Source organism: Nematolebias whitei, chromosome 12, assembly GCF_014905685.2.
Source record: "Nematolebias whitei isolate Nwh7 chromosome 12, NemWhi1, whole genome shotgun sequence".
Classification (NCBI taxonomy): domain Eukaryota; kingdom Metazoa; phylum Chordata; class Actinopteri; order Cyprinodontiformes; family Rivulidae; genus Nematolebias; species Nematolebias whitei.
In genome coordinates this window covers 32,861,603-32,880,685 of record NC_056509.1, presented here as the reverse complement: position 1 = coordinate 32,880,685, position 19,083 = coordinate 32,861,603, and the positions used below count along the sequence as shown (strand labels likewise).

Here is a 19,083-nt window from a genome sequence, read left to right as displayed (position 1 = left end):
AGCTGAGATACTTGTCCTACAGCACCTCCATCAGGAGGACAGCTGACGTGACTTTCTGTTTAAGCAAAGAGGCGACTTGTTTTTCTTGAATTAAATCCACATATGATCAAAATACATTCTAAATGCCAGAACTACCTAAACAATCTCTAACTTTAATCTTCTTAAATTAAACAAACAAAATAAAAACTCTCCTAATTATTTGTTAGAAAATTAAAATAACTGTCTAAAAACGAGGAAAAACTTTCTGAATTTTGTCTTCTTTGATTAAATAACTGGTTAAATTTTAATTTTACTGCAACATGGATGAGGTAATCAGCAGCATCTGTAACTTTAGTACAAATTATGAATTTTCCGTTTGGGATAAATAATGTTAGACGATGTTGGAAAACTACAAAATCCATTACAGTTTACTCCAATGTATTTCCCTGGCAGAGTTTTGGTAAGCAATAAGCATACAACATGTCAGCAATAAAACATTAGCTTCATGCTGTCATTCAAGCACAACACAGCATTTTTAAAGATCTTTTGCTAGATCCGTTTTGGTTTATTGTGTGAACGTTTATGAAGCATTCACACTGTTGTGATCCATTTTTCTCTCATACCCTTTTCAGCCTCGTTCTCGTTCCACAACTTTTGTGCCATTTCAGCAAATCATAAATCAAAACTTTCAGCTCTTTTCATGACAATCCTGTTCTGACTTTTGGTATTGGTGCAAATTTAGCGTTTTGAAACATTTAGCCTTTTCTACTACTTTTTTCCTCATAGAAAATGGAGTTCATTTAACATCCTTCAGATCTTTAGATGTGTTTGCAACTTTTTACTGCTCCTTTCACATTTAGTTCTGCTTCAGCTTCTTTCAGCTTCCTTGTGCAAATGTAAAAAATTTTCAGCTACTTTTTGTTTTGTGCTCTTTTCAGATTCTTTCTGCCAAACTAAATTTTTGTGCTTTGTTTAAGGTCTTGCTATTTTTTTCTGCTTGTTATGCTCCTTTCAGCTTATTTCAGCAAGTTTCAGCTTTGTCAGCTACTATTTAGCTGTTTTAATATAAATTTTAGCTTTTTCAGCCAATTCCACATTTTTTGCACTCATTTAAACTTTAAGCCTAATTCATCAAAATTTTGCTTTCTCCTCTTTCTTCTGGTTATTTAAGCTTCTTTGGCTTTTTTAGCTACATTTCAGCTGTTTTCTGAATAATTTTGGCTTTTTCAGATAATTTCCACCTTCTGTGCTCATTTCGGCTTCTTTCAGCCTAGGCAAACGGGTTCCTTCTGCTAATTTAAGCTTGTTCTACCCTTTTAGCAATTTTTTAAAGCTATTTTCAGATATATTCAAAATTCTAATTGTAATTTCTATACTTTCAGCCTAATTAGCTTCTTTCTGCTCATTTCAGCACATTTCTGCTGGTTTCAACTATTTCAGCTATTTAGCTCTTTATGCTAGTTTTAGCCTTTTCAACTAATTCCACTTTTTTTTTCATTTCAGCTCTTTCCACTTCCTTCTGGTACTTTAAGCTTCTTTCTGCTTTTCAGCCATTTTTTGTTAATGTCACCGATTTTAAGCCAATTTCCCAATTTTTGTGTTCTTTTCTGCTTCTGTCAACCTAATTCAGGAAATGCGTTCTTTCTGCTTTCTTTTGATAATTTAGGCTAGTTCTTCCATTTCAGCAAGTTTTTTTTTTTAATTAGCTAATTTCAGCTGTTTCTCAGCAAGTTCTTCTGCAATAAGCATTCACACTGCATTTTCGCAGAAAACGCAATTTCTCTAGTTCAGGTTTACGTCCACAACACTTCAGAAAGAAATGTTACAAATCTTTAATGCAGCAGGGCTTTTGTTTGTGTTCTCACTTTCATCTTGTATTTAGAAGATTTTTTACTAATCAAGCACTGAGTTTATTTGTTTAGTCCCTTTAAGACTGTACAGTTTGATTTTTGTCAATCCATTTTTTTCATAAAATAAAACATTTCTCAATATTTTCCACACCCCTCGTTGGAACTCTTGTTTTGTAGCAAACAAAACACTGCATCAGCACTTAAATGTGTTTTTTAGTTTCAAAGATTAAAGCTCGTGGTCTTCTGGGTGGTAAAGTTCGCTCATCAGTCGATAAATGTACGACGGTGCGTGTCCTCCGATGTTGGAGATGAACAGCGTGATGAGCTCGGGGGGGACGTAGTCAAACACGGGGCAGTGCACGTTGACTTTAGAGAGGATTTCACCTGAAATATTAAAGACAACCTTTTAACAAATGATGTAACATTTAAACTGAAGCCTCAAGACATCACACAGCTTTGGCACTTAGGTCACCTTCAGTGAAAGGGAGTACTTCGTGCGGAGAGACAAACTTATGAAAGGTTTCCTCCTCGTTTGGAAACTAAAAAGAGTAAAAGCCGTTTTATTCATTGCATTTCAACAACAGTGCAGAACTCGCAGACTCGAGGGTTTTTCTGACCTGAGGCGAGAGCTTGAACATGGGAGCACAAACGATGAGCGGTGTGGAGTGATGTTTGGCTGCGAGGGCGAGAGTGTGCGTTCCGTTGACGGCCCTCAAGCCTCCGTTGGCTAGAACTGTCTGAGTACCGATGATGACCTGAACACAGATCAGACAGCTTAAACTGCATGTCCTGCTCATGTTGTGTCCATTTTTAAAGCTTGGGTAGATACCTTATTAACCCGAGACATGACCGCAAATATAGCAGCGTCTGCAATCACAGTTGTTTCTATGCCAGCTTTTGATAGGCCGGTGGCCATTTCATGTCCCTGTGAAGAAGTGGGTAAAGTTTTTTTTTTTTAAAGCTTTTAGAGAAAAAGACTTTTGTGGATCCGGACGTGTTTGAAGTACCTGGCAGAAGGGAGCGCACTCTGCCACGATGACGTGAAACTTGCGTTTGCGTGCAGCATCTTTCAGGAAGGCCTCCACTGTGCGAGAGCGCCCGATTGTCATGATGACCTCGTTGGAGTGGATGTGCTCCAGGGCCTGCATGGCGATGTTGTCAGTCGTTCCCTCTGAAAATGTTAACGATGAGTGGGGGGTGGGGGTGGGGGGGAAATAAAAAACTCTTTAGACTCACTCAATCAACGTTTGCTTTGCTTACGCAGTCAACATACCCAGCTCCGTCAGCAACTCATTTATGGCCTCGATGACGTTGGCTTTGAGGGAAGCAAAATGCTGCCTGAAGTTCTCCTCACCGAGTCCTCCAGAGGTCAGCAGCTTGTGGAGAGACTCCTGCTGGTCCGCCTCTTCACTGCTACCGCGAGACCTGAAGAGAATATTTGAACAAACTACATAAACACACGACATGGGGTAGAGGGTGTATTCACCTTATATACTGTTGTCATCACTTTATCTCACTTAAGACTCTGAATGTGGGTTTTTAAAAACTAATTTGTAGCTCTGGAGATGTCCTATTTGGATGAAGGGTTTGACAAATAAAATAAAAATGTGTGGTCCACAGTTTATTGAAATTAATAAAAACACTTTAGTTAAGAATACAGGCTGGCACTACAATACAAAGACAATAAAAACACAAGGTATAAAAGAAATCTACATAAAACAAAATGAAAGTGGATGCAAGGATTGCAAGGAAAAAATAAAAAGGATTTTTTTATTTGTATAATTTTACTTTAAAAAAAAAAAAAAAAAAAGGATACAGGCCTCAGACCGATGAAGTCTTCCGGATGGAAGACGAAATGTTTCTCCCTCAAAGAAACTGGTCCAGATGACATGATTTAACCCTTTTTGTTATTTTTACGTAAACTTCAGAAGAAATACTCAACTCTCAAAATTATAACAGTTATTACCGAAAGAAAATAACACCTGAAAGCTTTTGTCCAACACTAAATAAACTTCTCTAAATTTGACAAGCTGCACGTCCTAAATGTTTCAATAGTTGCCTTTTTAAATTTCAGCATAGAGAAGAGAGAACGTGTAAAAACACCAATCAATTAATTGATCAAATATATTCAAACCTATAGTACAAATTGTCAACCTAAGGCAACCCTACCAAACTCAAATAAGTTATATCATTTAGATTAATGAGCAATATTTTCTTTCAAAGGATTATCCATCCATCCATCCACATCCATCCATCAGATGGATGGATGGACAGATACTTAAAATCTAATCAATGTCAATACATTATGTAAGAGCTGCAACTTAAATAAGTTGTTTGGGTTAATATCAAGGTTCATGCTCAACAATCCAGGCTGAAAAATCCTGAACATTGATGTTTTGAATCACTTTGGCCATGACTGCCTCAAACGAGACGTTGGAGGTGAGGGCGGACTCCAGAAACCATCTTAGCACCATCAAACTGGTTGACCCACTATATGAAGGTGCTTGTTTTAAGACATTGAGTTTGTTGTGGCTCCTCGGACTGATGAAGTCTTTTGGATGAAAGACGAAGCGTTTCAACAAAAAGAAACCGTCCAGAGGATCGGACTTTACTAAGTTGGATTGCTTCAATTAACTTAACCTCTCATGTTTTAGCATTTCACATGCAATCTAACGACTAATTATAAATAAAGTCCTGATTTTTGTCTCCTCACCTAGCGTACTCCTCCCTGATGATCTTCAGCACCCTTCTGATCATGTTGCCCACAGTGGTCTCTGAAGGCTGAGCTGCAGTCATTCTCCTGCCCTCTTTCCGGATGATCTCCATCAGGTCGCCTAAAACGGAAAACAAGTTAAACACGATCAGATTCAAATTACAAAGAATGTATAATATTCTCAAACATGAAGAGTGTAAACAAACGCAAACCATTGCTTCATAAGCAGATGAAGGTTTTCTATTGTTCACACACAGCTTTCAATCAGCTTTAAAGACAATTGTTTTGGTCATATTAATAGTAAAAACTTATAAACATTACTACGCATTTCACTCTATGTAGTACACGTGTTGCACATATAGAGAAGGCATGTTGCACTAACAGCTTGAGCTGAAAATTAGGCTAATGTTGTTCCAGCAGAGTTTTGACAGCTGGTACAAAGATGTGTAATTTGTCCAAACTCTGCCATCATTTTTGACAAGTTGTATGGCGGTTCACCGCTTTGCTCCAACATCAGAGTCGATTTGAAATGAATAAAAACAAAGCGGTGATTCGAAGCACCTGCGCTGCTCCACCGAGCCTGGGCTGTGATCCTGCGGAGTAACGCGGTCGTTTCTCGGGCGGTCTCAGCCGAACCCCTCAGAGGTCCGGTCCCGCTGCCTCCCCGCTTCAAGTCGGATAGAAAAGCTTCGACCCTCTCCGTCAGGTCTGTTTCTTTGTATGGACCCGGCATGGTTGACGGAAATAAAACCAAATTTCAGTAAAAAAAAAAAAAGGGCCAGCTGAATATCTGCTGTGAAATGATGCAAAACGGAAGTACTTCGGAAGTACATCCGGGTCACAGCGAGAGCGCCTCTTTCTGATTGGTGGAATGATTGACGCAACTGTAAATTTACCATGCTAAAACCTAGATTTATAGTTTTTTTCTACTTATCTTTCTTCGTATATGTCTACTTTAAAGTATTGTACCAATGCAAAAGCCATAAAAGCTAAAACACTCTGTAACGAATTTCCATTGTAAACTGCCCAAAACATAATCTCATGTTATTATTTACCTATATTTTTCTTTTTTGTTACGCCTGCCTTAAGTCTCGAGCTATGTGTGCCATTGAAGTTAGGTTTTTTTTGTATTTGTTTTGTAGTTTTTTTGTACTTGTTTTGTATAAATAAAAAAATAAAAAGTTAAATGAGGTCATCTGGATGGATTCTTCTTGGTAGAAACGTTTCGTTTTTCATCTGAAAGACTTCATCAGTCTGAGGGCCATGCCACAAACTCAGTCTTTCACAGTAAAAGGAGGACCATCAGTCACCAATAGATCATTAGTGCCCTGGTGGCCGCTTGCTATTCACAGAAGCAGTCTGAGGACATCCTGGCCAAAGTGGTTTATAAAAAAAATCCTGAAAGTTAAGTCAGGTCATCTGGATGGATTCTTCTTGGTAGAAACATTTAATCTTTCATCGGAAAGACTTCATCAGTCTGAAGGTCATGCCACAAACTCAATCCTAAAAATAGCACCATCTCAAAGTAGATAAACCAGTTTACTGGAGACCCAAGAACCAGCTTTTCACATGCAAAAGGAGGACCATCAGTTTAACAATAACTCATAACAATCGATCCCACAAAGTTAAGTCATCCAAAGGACTTCATCAGTCCGAGGAGCCACAACAAACTCAGTCTTATAAATAGAACCCTTCACATAGTGGGTCAACCAGTTTTAATTGTGCTAAGATGGTTTCTGGAGCCTGCCCTCTCCCCCACCGACTTGTCTGAGGCAGCCATGGCCAAGTGCTTCAAAGCATCAATGTTCATGCTCAGTAATCCAGGTTAAAAAAATCCAACAAATTTAAGTCAGGTCTTCTGGACGTTTTTGTTTGTTTGTTGTTGTTGAAATGTTTTGTCTTTCATCCAAAAGACATCATCGTCCGAGGAGCCACAACAAACTCAGTTTTATAACAATCGATCATTAGTGCCCCATGGCCGCTTGCTATTCACAGAATCAGCCTGAGGAACACCTGACCAAACTGGTTCAAAATGTTCTGATGTAAGCTCAGTCATCTTTTGCTTAGAGTTTTATTCATTTCATTTTACCCTTATTTGACCAGGCATAAACATTAAGAACAAATTCTTATTTACACTGCTGGCCTGTCAAGCACCAACAGGTACTTGTAGGGTCAAGGGAAGGAAGTAAGGCAAAACCAAAGAAGTAATTAACAAGCAAGGACACAAATTATTGAGACATTCATGGTCAAAATTAAATGACATGACTAAACTTGAAAACATTTGCAAGTATCTTTAAAAACGGCTTTAAAACAATTTTTAAAACTAGAAACTGAGACAAGTGAGATCAGACCCTAAGTTTTTTTTTTTAGCAGATTCCAGAGGCAAAGGCCACAGAGCCAAAGTGTTAACACCACAAATACTGAGAGGATCCGGTGTTTTACTTTGAAACTGCCGCCAATAGTTGCAGTAGATGAGTTAAATGTGGAGGTGAATGACCCAGCAACATCTTATAAATTAGAATAAACCAAAGTTTTTTTTATTTATTTTTATTTTCATCTGAGAGTTAAGTTCATAGACATAGGAGACTATACTATACCATGCTATAATGTACTGTAGTGTAGTACACCATACTATAGTGTAGTGTAGCATACATACATGTACTGTACCATACTATAATGTACTGTAGTGTAGTATATCAATCAACCTTTATTTATACAGGTAAATCCCATTGAGCCTCGAGGACTCATTTACAAGAGAGACCTGAATATCATACTATAATGTACTGTAGTGTAGTATATCATACTTTATTGTACTGTACTGTGCAATATGATACTATACTACAATATACTGCATCGTACTGTACTGTAGTGTAATGTATAGTGCCCTGAGACCAACTTCTGTTGTGACTTGGCACTATATAAATAAACTGAATTGATTAATGTATTTACTATAGTTTTTGGTTTGGATGTAAATCATTGACATGAAAATTATTTTTTTTATACTTTTATGGTCTTTCAATGAATACATTCTGTATAAAAACATTTTTATATGGTATTTTAATATTTGAAATAAAGTTTAAAAAATGAATTTTTTTGAAGACATGACAACACTCCACCTGTACATACTAGTCCTGCATGTGTGATAACTTGAACTGAAAAAATCTATGGAAAATGAGACAAATACCATTAGCATCACAAAGCATGAATTTTTTTTTAATCTTCTATGCAGAGTTTTTCCTAAATATATCCAAGTATATAAAGATCTTTTCTGACTATATGCTGAATATTGATGGATATTTTATTGACCCATTCCTCTCATTTATGAGATTCAAGGGGGAAAAAAAATCACTTAAAAAAAATAAATTATACAGTATATTTGGGTTGATATAAAAAAATCAAAGAAAACATATCAAATCATAATCTTGAAATACTAAAAGACAGACATGTTTTGTATCAACTACCATGAGACATTGTGTTGTAACAGAAAACCCAACTTTACCTTTTTGTCTTGTTCATTTTACCAAAACAAAGGTCGTGGCCAGAATAAAAGAAGCTGCCACAACAGTATAATGAAGTTTTAACTGCTTCATATGTTCCCTATTATTAATTAAAAACAAGCAATGCTGTTTTTCCACTTTCAATGAGCCAGTCAAACAGTAGATGGAGGTGTCATCAAGTTCAGTGGATGATTAGTTCCAGGTTGTTTTTGTTTTTTACGTTCATCTGGAAGATGATTCAGCTGACAAACTGACTCAACTTCCTCCTGGAAAGCATCGACAGCAGCTGCCCCCATGAACACCCGGCTGTCAGCTTTTCACTAAATGAGTCTTCAAACTTTGTTTTAAAACAGTTTTTCACAGGTTTCTGTGTAACTTCTGCTGACTGGTGGACATATGCAGGCAGAGAGGCATACCATTCTTACATGACGTTAAACCAGCTGTAAATTTTGATGGTTCAGACTTTATTTTATCTGTTAAATGTAGTTTGATATAAAAATTTTTGGGATGAATAAATTAACTAAATACTTAAACACAATATCTAAATACAACTCTATCCATCTGTGCATCTTTCCAAAAACACTGGGGCTCCTCGTAGTGAGACATGAATGTGTGGGGTTTTAGGCTCCAGTGTAGACTGAAGATCATTGCTTTAAGACGTCAACAAAACCACATCACCTGCAAAAAGCCAAGATGAGACTCTGAGGTCCCTAAACCTGACACCTGCCTCCTGCACCTTGAGATCCTGTCCTGTCCACAAACTGGACAAGAGACAAGGGACAGCATAAGTGGAGTCCAACCTGCACTGGGAACAGGCTTTACTTTGTGTTGAGAAAAAAGCAGAGACAGAGCTCTTGCTTTAATTGTACAGGAACCAGGTATCCCTTAAAAACAACCCGGACACCCCCCCACAAATTCATTTGGGTACACAGCCATAAACTATCTTCAGATCCACACGACATGTGGACTGGACAGTCAAACTCTCATGACCCTCTCAGCAAACCTACAAGGATGAAGATCCGGTCCACAGTTCTGATGAAAGCCATATGGCTCCTCCTTTACAACACCACTATCCCTGCAGGCAAGTGTCGTCTCAGTCGTCCACCCAGAGGCTCTGAAGAGTCCTGTCACAGTTGTCCCAAAAGTATCCAGACTCTTCACCATCACAGGACTAAGCTCATCCACTCAGCAGTGGAGCTTTTTACCACAGCCACTTTAAAAATTGTAATAAACTCACTTTCCACCAAGTTCTCAAAGGTGGACATGGTGGCCAAACTCAAGAGACTAAAGCACTTTGGTCAACGGTGTTGTTTTAAAGTGCTTTATAAATAAAGTTGTATAAAGTTGTATTGTATAAAGGTTCCCATCCACAACTTGGGCCGGGCCCTTTGCTAAGGTGCTGGACAGTTTGTTGTCCTTGAGGCCAACCAAATATCCTTCCCCATGGTCGCAAAGTGGCCATAGTGGTTTATTTGAAACCTATATCCATCCATCCATTATCTTTACCCGCTTATTCCATTTTGGGTCACGGGGGTCACTGGTGCCCATGTCCAGCAATCACTGTGCGAGGGGCGGGGTACACCCTGGACGGGTCGCAAGTCCATCACAGGGCGAAACCTATATCTTATAGATTAAATGTATTTATTATAAAGAGATTGCTCATGAGCCTTGAGAAGGACTAGCGACCTGTGCAGGGTGTACCGTCTTTCACCCAGTGCTTGCTGGAGATGGAAGTCAAAGACAATGAATGAATGAAGTGGATGGATGATTCCTTGACATGTATGTTCAATCGTATTCCTTAGTTGGGTTTTGCACAATAAACTGAAAATATTGTGTTTTCCTATTAAAATGTTTTATTCTTTTTATTTTTTCTTAACGTTGTTGTTATACAATTGTTTAAACGGGTTTAAGAACATTTCTAAAGGACACTTTCCATTTTTCACTGGACATTTTATTCAGCACTTTTTTTGGTTCGGATTGAGGAATTGACATTTCAGTCAGATCAGTTAGTTCTTGATTGAATCTTTCAGCATGTTGAACCCCATTGTCTTTCTTTAAATCAAGGTATGTTGGAGTTGGTAAATAAAATACAGAGGGAGGATGTGTGTGGATCTTTGGGGGAGGTATCCTATGAACACTGGTTTATAAAGAGGAATGAAAGAACTGGACCAGAGAGCAGCCCACGAAAAGTGGTTTTCTTCTTCTGATGATGAATCAGTTTTTCTTTTAGCTTCAGTTCATCTGCGTTTGCCTTGACCCTGTTTTTACCGTGTTCCTGAACTTACATGTGCAAGTATGTGCGTTCAGTTTTATTATCCTTTGAAGGACCAGTAGTCCTTATGGGGGCCAAAGCCTGGTTCTGATATGATGGGACATCAATTTTGGATTAGAAGTTTAGTTTGGAGCTAAAACTGAGTTTGTTACATTCTGAACACATCAATACAATGTCCTAATAGGACTTGTGTGTGTGTGTGTGTGTGTATGTGTGTGTGTGTGTGTGTGTGTGGGGGGGGGGGGGGGGGTTAATGGATTGAATGGGCATTCAAGGTCGTGATCTAATGGATTTATATTTACATGCCTGCCTTCAGCTACTCCTTAGTCGGTCCATTAGAAAAAAAAAAAAAAAAAGAATGCCTTTCAGAGAAACAACCTTAAAATATTTGATTGACCTGAAGCTCAGATGTTTCACTTAGTCTGTCGTTGTTGGTTCTGAGGGAAAAACAATATTTGACGCCAACTTAGCATCAAGAAATTCTTTTTTTTTTTAAAGATACACAGAAATACAAAAAAAAAGGGTCATTTTACATTTAAAACATCAAAACTCATTTACAGTGTAACAAAAGCAAGAACTATCTGTTAAATGGTACATTTTTGGTCAGATGTTCTTTTGGCAGTACCTGCAGGTACCGTATTTTCTGTTGTACAAGTAGCGCCGGTGTATGAGTCACATCATTCCAAAAATGTCTAATAAAATGGAAGAATGGAAGAAAACATAAATAAGTCGCGTGTATTATGCGTCACCGCTGACAACCCGGGAAATGTGCGCTGGTGTTGTGCCAAAAATTGATTGGATGTCAAATGGCAGCCGTTGGAGCGTGCACGGGAGGACATTAACAAGAATTTAACAAGAATAACACTTAAAAACAATTATATGTTTGCTCGACATTATAGCAAGGTGTGTCTCAGTTGAACTTTTCCTTAATAAATGCACTTTAATGGTCAAAACAGCTTCATTTCGCCTGGGCGCTTGATTTTGCCTGGGCATTCAAAGTCAAAAATTTGGTTATAAATATTGGGGAAAAAACGTATATTAGTCGCTTCGGTGTATAAGTTGAAGGACTTGCAAATTAATGCAAAAAGGTGCGACTTATACTTCGTAAAATATGGTACATTGCAAATACATGAATTACAATTCAGCTACTGACCTCTTCTCAAGAGGGGATGAAGATGAAAATATATTCTCATAATTTGAACAGGATTAAATAGTAACCTCAGCAGGACCGCAGGTGCCTCTTGGTCTGGATCAGTGCTGTCCAATCCTGGTCCTTGAGATCCACTGTCCTGCACGTTTTAGTTGTTTCCCTGCTCTTCAGCAGGTCTTCAAGTTCTGCAGAAGCCCACTCGTTCATATCAGGCGAGTCATTGGCTAAAACACGCAAAATTAGTGGTCTTCAAGGACCAGGACTGGACATCCCTGGTCTTCTTCTTCTGTACGTCTTCAACTTCTGACCCTTCCTCCTTCATGTCAGGTTCCTGGCCTCTTCCCTCATCATAGTGGGTCAGAGTTATGGTTGAGAAAACCAATAACAGACTTTCATCGTTTTGTTGCTACAGAATAAACTTGAGCTTCAAAATTTTTCATAAGAGTTGCCGGAAAAAGTTTTATATAGATTTTAAACAAAGTTTGATCAGTGACGTTGCCTTCACGTTTGGCGTTGCGTTTAATTTCCTAAAGAGGAATTTGCACATTAAATCAAAAAAAGAAATATACTTTTTGTTGGACGTAGAGCCTGAAAATGTGATTTCATATTTAAATAAAACTGATTTAAAAGAGGAGAAAAAGACTTTTAAGAAAACAATTTCTGAGAAAGTATTTTTTTAAATCAGAAAGAACTCAAAACTCAGTGACACCTGCAACAACTGTCGTATTTGGAAAATGAGCGTGCAAAAACATCAATCCTGTGCAGAAACAGCATTAGTGCCGGTGAGGACTCGGACAAAGGGGAAGATGCTGCAGCAGCTGTGTGGGTTTGTAACTGTACACCCCGATTCACACGTTTGAATCCCATCTTCCCTCCAGTGACGACATGTCGCCTTCGTGTTAATCTGCCTATCTGTGCTCTGACATTTACCACACCACAAACAGCGTGGGGCAGAAAATAAAGATTTCCACGCTGAGTCTTTTTGTGTTTGTTTAAATGTTTCGATCGACTTTGTGCTTAAAGTGGCAAATGCATTTTAAACGTGAGTGAAAACAAAAGGAAAACATACTTTTTCACAAATCTAAGGATGAAAACAGAAACAAAGAAAAGTTTGAGTTGGTTTCTAAGAAAAGTGAGTTTGTGTGAAGATGGTTGGAGAAAGAGGAGGAAGATGTTCTATTAGGGATGTTTATGAGCATGAATGAATGCTGACAATGACGTCATGCATGTGTGTGTGTGTGTGGGGGGGGGGGGGGTGTCCTTGACAGGCAGAATATAAAAGTCGAAAACCGGTCGAAACATCAGCAGAAGAGGAGCAACAACAAAAAAACAAAGCTTCATCCAGAAAGACAAGAAAACAGCAACAGAGGAAGAGGAGGAAAAATAGAGAACAGGTGAGAACTTTTAATGCTTTTCTGTTTTAATTTTAATCAGCGTTACCTGGAATTTTGAGATTTGTTCTGTTTCAAATATTGTATGATTAATAAAATTAACTAAATGTCTTAGAAACTTCCATGATGAATAAATTAGCCATTTATTTTTATTATGGAATGAAAAATGGTTGTGCAAAAACAAGAGCATGAACCAAATATCATCTAATATTGTATTTATTAGACTCATGTGTTTAAACTTTTCATTATTTTTTTATAACTCCAATTGAAATATATATATTTTTTTTAATTAAACATGTTAAAATAAAGATGTAAATGAAATAAACTTGATTACACCATTTTTTTTATTATTATACTATTATTCAAATTAAATATATTATTATAATTATTAAACTATGCACTTGATTAGCCAAAAATATTATTATTATATTATTAAAATTAAATATATTATTTTAATTATTAAACTATGCACAAAATATAAATTTTATTATAATAGTGTACAGTACCAGTACATAAAATGCGTTTTTATTTGTGTCACAGATAATACAAACTAAAAAATGTTTTCTCTTTCAACTATTTAGTTTATTTGTTGTAAAATAAAGTAAAACTGAAACAAAATAAGCAGAAAATAATGTTTACTTGAAGTATTTTGTCTTCGTTTCTCTGATTGGAGCAGAGGAGATGTGTCCTGTGTGGCTATTGGTGGTCGTGGTGGTTGTGGGCGGAGCCAGAGGAGCTGTCAGTCAATGCTGGGAACATCCGAGCTGCCAGGATGTGAACACTGAGAGCAGCATGATGGTAACAGACTTATTCTGGGTGTTTTATACTTTTAAGTCTCAAAAAATGAGAAATGTGACGAAACATAAAAGGTTTGAAGCCTTTTGTTGTTTTTGTTTAGTTTTTTGTCACATTTTCATTTAATCTACCACCTGACATTTCTCTAGTTTCTCTTTAAGCAGGATGAAAATCAGGAGTAGATTTATTTACGACATGATTTCCTCCTCTTCATCTCAGGAGTGCATTCAGCTCTGCCGGTCCGACCTCACTGCTGAGACACCCATCATCCCAGGAAATGCTCACCTCCAGCCCCCTCCTCCATCAGAGCCCTCCTCCTTCATGACCTCCTCCATCCCCCCTTCTCAGGCCAAACGCTCCTACTCCATGGAGCACTTCCGCTGGGGGAAACCTGTCGGACGGAAACGCCGCCCGGTCAAAGTCTACACCTCCAACGGCGTGCAGGAGGAGTCCGCTGAGGTGTTCCCCGGAGAGATGAGGAGGCGAGGGCTGACCAATGAGCTGCTGGCAGCTGTGGAGGAGGCGAAGGCTCAGAAGGTGATGGAGGAGGCAGAGGAGGAGCATCAGCAGTTCCTGGGAGGCCTGCAGGAGAAGAAAGACGGCTCGTACAAGATGAAGCACTTTCGTTGGAGCGGCCCTCCGGCTGGAAAACGCTACGGGGGCTTCATGAAGAGCTGGGAGGAGGGACGGCAAAAACCGCTGGTGACGCTCCTGAAAAACATCATGAATAAGGAGGAGCAGAAGTGAGAGGGGAAAGAAAGGAGCGTACATGCCTGCTCAGCAGCCACGAGTTCCCGTTAATAACCAATAAAAAGTTCTGAAACTGCTGTAAGTGATGCATGACGGTCACTGAGAGGAAACGAGGAAGATGGAGAGGTTTTGATATTTGCTTCATGTAAATAATGTATTTATTATACGAAAACAGAGTTATTTGCAAGCAAACACCAGACGTGTTGGTCTTTCTTTCTGCTCTCACACACAAAAACTCCTGAAATCTGAAAATGAACGTGACATAACAAGAAAGAAAGAAAAGGTTTCTGTTTAAACATATTTTATCTAAACCAACAACAAACAAACAAAAAACGAAGCGTGAGTTAGACTGCATGAAAAGCTGAATCTGAATAACAAACAAGAGGCCTTGTTCTGGTGGCCCACATCTTCAGAAAACTTTCTGGAGGCGCCGCTGATTAGAGGTGTCCTCAGAACATCCATCTATTATGTTTACTGCCTTGTCCAGTAGTCACTGTATGAGAGGCGGGGTACACCCATAGAAAGGTTTGTAAGCTCAATCATTCTCCCTAAAAGAAACTTGTCCAGATGACATGATTGAACCTTTTTTGTGCACCCATAGAGTTAAATAAAACACTAGAGGGGGCAATGGTCATGTGACTTTGATGCACTGTAGTGATGGCAGCCATTACCAGAACAGTCAGCACTTGAAAATCAACGAATCCTGTATCTTTAACCATTTCTTCCTTATCGGGTCATGGGGCCCCATGATGGGGGTCACTGGGGCCCATATCCAGCTGTCATTGTGTGAGAGGCGGGGTACACCCTGGACACGTCTCCAGTCCATCACAGGGACAGAGAGACAAACGAGACAACCCTTCACTCACTCACTCACTCACACCTAGTGACAATTTAGAGTTACCAATCAGCCTAACATGCATGTTTTTGGTCTGTGGGAGGAAAATGGAGTACCCGGAGAAAACCCACGCATGCATGGAGCGAACATGCAAACTTCACCCAGAAGGACCCCTGGCCAGGATTCATTCATTCAAGCTTTATTTAGACAGGTTCATCCCATTGAGCCTTGGGGACTCATTTACAAGAGAGACCTGAAAATTCGATCTAGTGACCTTCTCAACAGCTCTACCAACTGCGCCACCGTGCCGTCTGCGCTTGAAAATGTCAAAAATAATCGAATGTCAGTAATATAATAACAATGATAAAATATTAGAATGTATATAAAAATGTCAGAAAGCTGTGTGCTACAGATAGGCCTGTCACAATAAATAATAAATGAATTAATTGCATGATAAATGAAAATGATCAACCTCATTTTCATTTATTGGCTTCATTGTTTGTGTCACTCTTTCTACTGAAGACACTGGATGACAAGCTCTTGACTGACCCCTCCCTTTCTCTTTTGGCTCTTTTCTTTAAAATCTGTTTAAACTGTCCAAAATTGTGTTTTTGTATCGTTAAAAGCAGCTAAGCTGAGAAGCTAAGCTAAACACTCAAACTCGGGGAAAAACCTCCGTCTTGTCGGAGCTCCAAAAATTCACAGTTGAAACCCGTGCCTTCGTCTAGAAAGTTGTTTTTCTCTGAAAAAAGAAGCTGAGAACTTGTTTACTGATTTTTTAAAGTTTTGTGTGAAAAATGCTACGCTAGAGAGCTCAAACCGCACTGAGCGTCCGCCATTTTGAGAACCGGAAAACAGGAAGGAGAGACAGTCCATGTCACGTCAAGGAGCCTCGCTCCCATTTTTCTTAAAGCGACACGCTGCTTGCTCCCTCACTATCCATCCTTCAGTTCAAACAGTCTTATACTGCCATCCAGTGGTCAAAAAAGGTACTATACATAAAACCAACATTTCTTAAATTTGACAATAATTACTAATTATAGTCAAATTTCAAACTATTATTATCGTTTATCGCAATAATTTCAGAGACAATTAATCGCCCAGCAAAATTTGTTATCGGACAGGCCTAGCTACGGATGTTAGCAACAGAAAAAGGAAAACAACATGTCTCCTTACACAATAGGTTTGATCTTATTTACCTCAGTGTGAATATAATCTGACAAGAACCAAAGCTAATAACTGTTAGGTAGCCTATAAAGCTGATGTAATCGATATTAATTGTTGAATTGGCTAGTAGACAGTAGCTTCTGTGGCATATACTGCCATGTCGTACAGGTTGAATCATGCTGCAGTTTAGTACAAATTATTAAAAAGTACAAGCTGGTATTTCCTCGGGTAACAAATTCTAAAAGTGTACCGGTACTTTATAGGCTTTGATATGGACATTGATCACTGCAATTAGCAGAGCCTACATACACAATTTACATGTTAAAAAGTTAGTTTCAATTTCATAAACTAGTTGTAATTATTAAACCAGCTAAAGTCTTGAAATCATTGGAAGTCAGTCATTAATTATTGACTGACTTCAGATCTACAGTAGTTTAGATCATCATTAGTTAGAGCCAATATATTTTCGTATAACATCTAGCTGCTTTACGTGACTGTTCTATGAAATTAACAATAATTATGAATTATATTGTTATTGTAAAGATATTAAAGTAATTTGTGGCACAGATTAGATGTGACATTTAAGTTGCTATGTCAGATGAGCAGGGATTCAATCAGCCAATTTTCTCGCCGAGAGGAGAAAGCTCTACCAACTGTGCCACCGGTCTGCTGTCCTCAGAACAGTTAGTTCTAATAAGACCGTTAAAATGTTTCCATTGTGGGCATGAGTGATATGTTCGGGATGAGACAGGGACAACAAAGTGACGTCGCACACTTCAGATCTTCAAATCTAGATTTTGAAATAAGTCAAAAAACCGAGGAGAAAACGTGCAAAGAGCTGAAGATGAAAACAAGTGAAGCCACAACTTTCAGGTCTGGAGTGGTCCTCATCACTGATCTCATCACTGATACATTTCCAACATCCTCTTCCTTCTTCAGATCATTCACTTCTTCTGGTGTGTGGCACTGCGAATGATCGACTGCATGATTCTACTAAACAAAAATGAAGAACGTTAACAGATTTAAAACCCGAGTTAAACTCGCCACAATGAACTTTTCACAGTTAACTCACCTTCACCTGGACGGACGCAGCTCCGTGGAAATAAGCCTCACTCTTTGTTACTTAACAAAGCTGATCATCACTATGGAGTACGCTGTTTGTGGGAATCAGTTTGTTTGGTGGCTCCTCGGATTGATGAAGTCCTTTGGATGAAGGACGAAACATCTCAGCAAAGAACTGTCCAGATGATCCGACTGAACATTGTTGGATTTTAATCTGGATTATTGAGCATGAACTTTAGTGTAACAAAGCTGTGGTTCAATTAGAAGAAAAGGAAAAGTTTTTATCATCCACTCGGCCCTGATGGTCAACAGGAAGTTTATACAAAGAACCAATGTGGTGTTCATACCACACCCCCACCTCCCACTTCCTTCTTTCAGCTGCTCCCTTCTTCAGGGGTCGCCACAGAGAAACTCATACAAAGACTTTGCTTTTTTTTATTTTACGCCGGATGCCCTTCCTGACACATCGACCTCTGAGGAGGCTGCCTCCTGAGGTCCCTGGTTAGAGAGGGTGAGCCTGTGGGAGGTCAATGGTTTGAATCCCTGGACCAAAAACAAAAAAAATTGGTTGGAAAAGGTGAAGCATTCACATCTTGTATGCCCAACTTGGGAGCAAGGTCCTTAAACCAGGGCTATTCAACAAAACTGCTCAGTCGGCCATCCAGTCGTCATGTAAATAAACCAAGTTTTACAATGATCTGTTACCTTTTACATTTGTTTAATGCAATAATCCAAACCCCGAACTAAAAAATAGATGCATCTTTTTTTAATGAACTCATTGGTGGGCTGGACTGAAGTCACGAGCCACCAGTTGAATATATAGTCCCGTCTTAAACCCTCACCTCTGCACCAGCTCCACTCCTCCACAGTCAGGATTAACCAGCTAAATACCAGTAAAGCTAGTTTCTGTGAGTGACGTGACTCAGAAAAGCATCTTTTAAACACCAAAGCTCATGCTCATTAATCCCAGGTATAAATCCAACTATGTTCAGTCAGGTCGTCTGGATGGTTTCTTTGATTGTTGAGATGTTTCATCCTTCATTCAAAGGACTTCTTCAATCTGAGGAGCCAACAAACAAAACAAAAAAAAAACACCCAGATGACCTGACTGAACATTGTTGGATTTATACCTAGATTATTGAGCATGAACTTAGGTGATTTGAACCAATTCAGCATGGCTATCTTAGAGCTGACGGGGGAGAAGGGGGGACCCCAGAGGCCATCTTACCACCAACAAACTGTGTTTTTTTACTCTGGGTGTGTGCAGTTTGTGGGATTCAGTTTGGTTTGGTGGCTCTTCAGACTGAAGAAGTCCTTCGGATGAAACGTCTCGGCTACAAAAGAAACCATCCAGGCAACTAACATTTTAAATGGTCCTTTTTAAAGTTAAAATTCCAATTTCATCTAAAACTTTATTCCTAAAGTTAGCCCTCATTTAAGTTTTTTTTAAACTGTTGTTAAAGCAATATCAAAAATCTAAAGATATGGCATGTATCAAATTTGTGCTACTTTTTCCATCTTGTCTTTATATTGATGGTATTTTAGTAAAAAACATTGTCAGAATAGGACATTTAATGTTCTTGAAAAAAAAAAAAAATTTTACACAACAAAATAACTCCTGT

General features: G+C 38.7%; 2 protein-coding genes across 2 annotated transcripts; one reads left to right on the top strand and one right to left on the bottom strand.

Annotated features, from left to right (window-relative positions):
* Positions 1-1,807: 1,807 nt before the first annotated feature.
* eif2b2 (eukaryotic translation initiation factor 2B, subunit 2 beta) lies at positions 1,808-5,378 on the bottom strand. Its single transcript, XM_037685443.1, has 8 exons — positions 5,104-5,378; positions 4,543-4,663; positions 3,103-3,254; positions 2,837-3,000; positions 2,659-2,754; positions 2,447-2,584; positions 2,302-2,368; positions 1,808-2,213 (listed from the first exon to the last, which is right to left on the bottom strand). Exons 1-8 carry the CDS (start codon positions 5,273-5,275, stop codon positions 2,056-2,058), a joined length of 1,068 nt encoding a protein of 355 aa, XP_037541371.1. The 5' UTR covers positions 5,276-5,378; the 3' UTR covers positions 1,808-2,055.
* An 8,134-nt stretch (positions 5,379-13,512) lies between these two features.
* LOC119418534 (pro-opiomelanocortin-like) lies at positions 13,513-14,507 on the top strand. Its single transcript, XM_037685845.1, has 2 exons — positions 13,513-13,650; positions 13,867-14,507. Exons 1-2 carry the CDS (start codon positions 13,534-13,536, stop codon positions 14,392-14,394), a joined length of 645 nt encoding a protein of 214 aa, XP_037541773.1. The 5' UTR covers positions 13,513-13,533; the 3' UTR covers positions 14,395-14,507.
* The last annotated feature ends 4,576 nt before the right edge of the window (positions 14,508-19,083 follow it).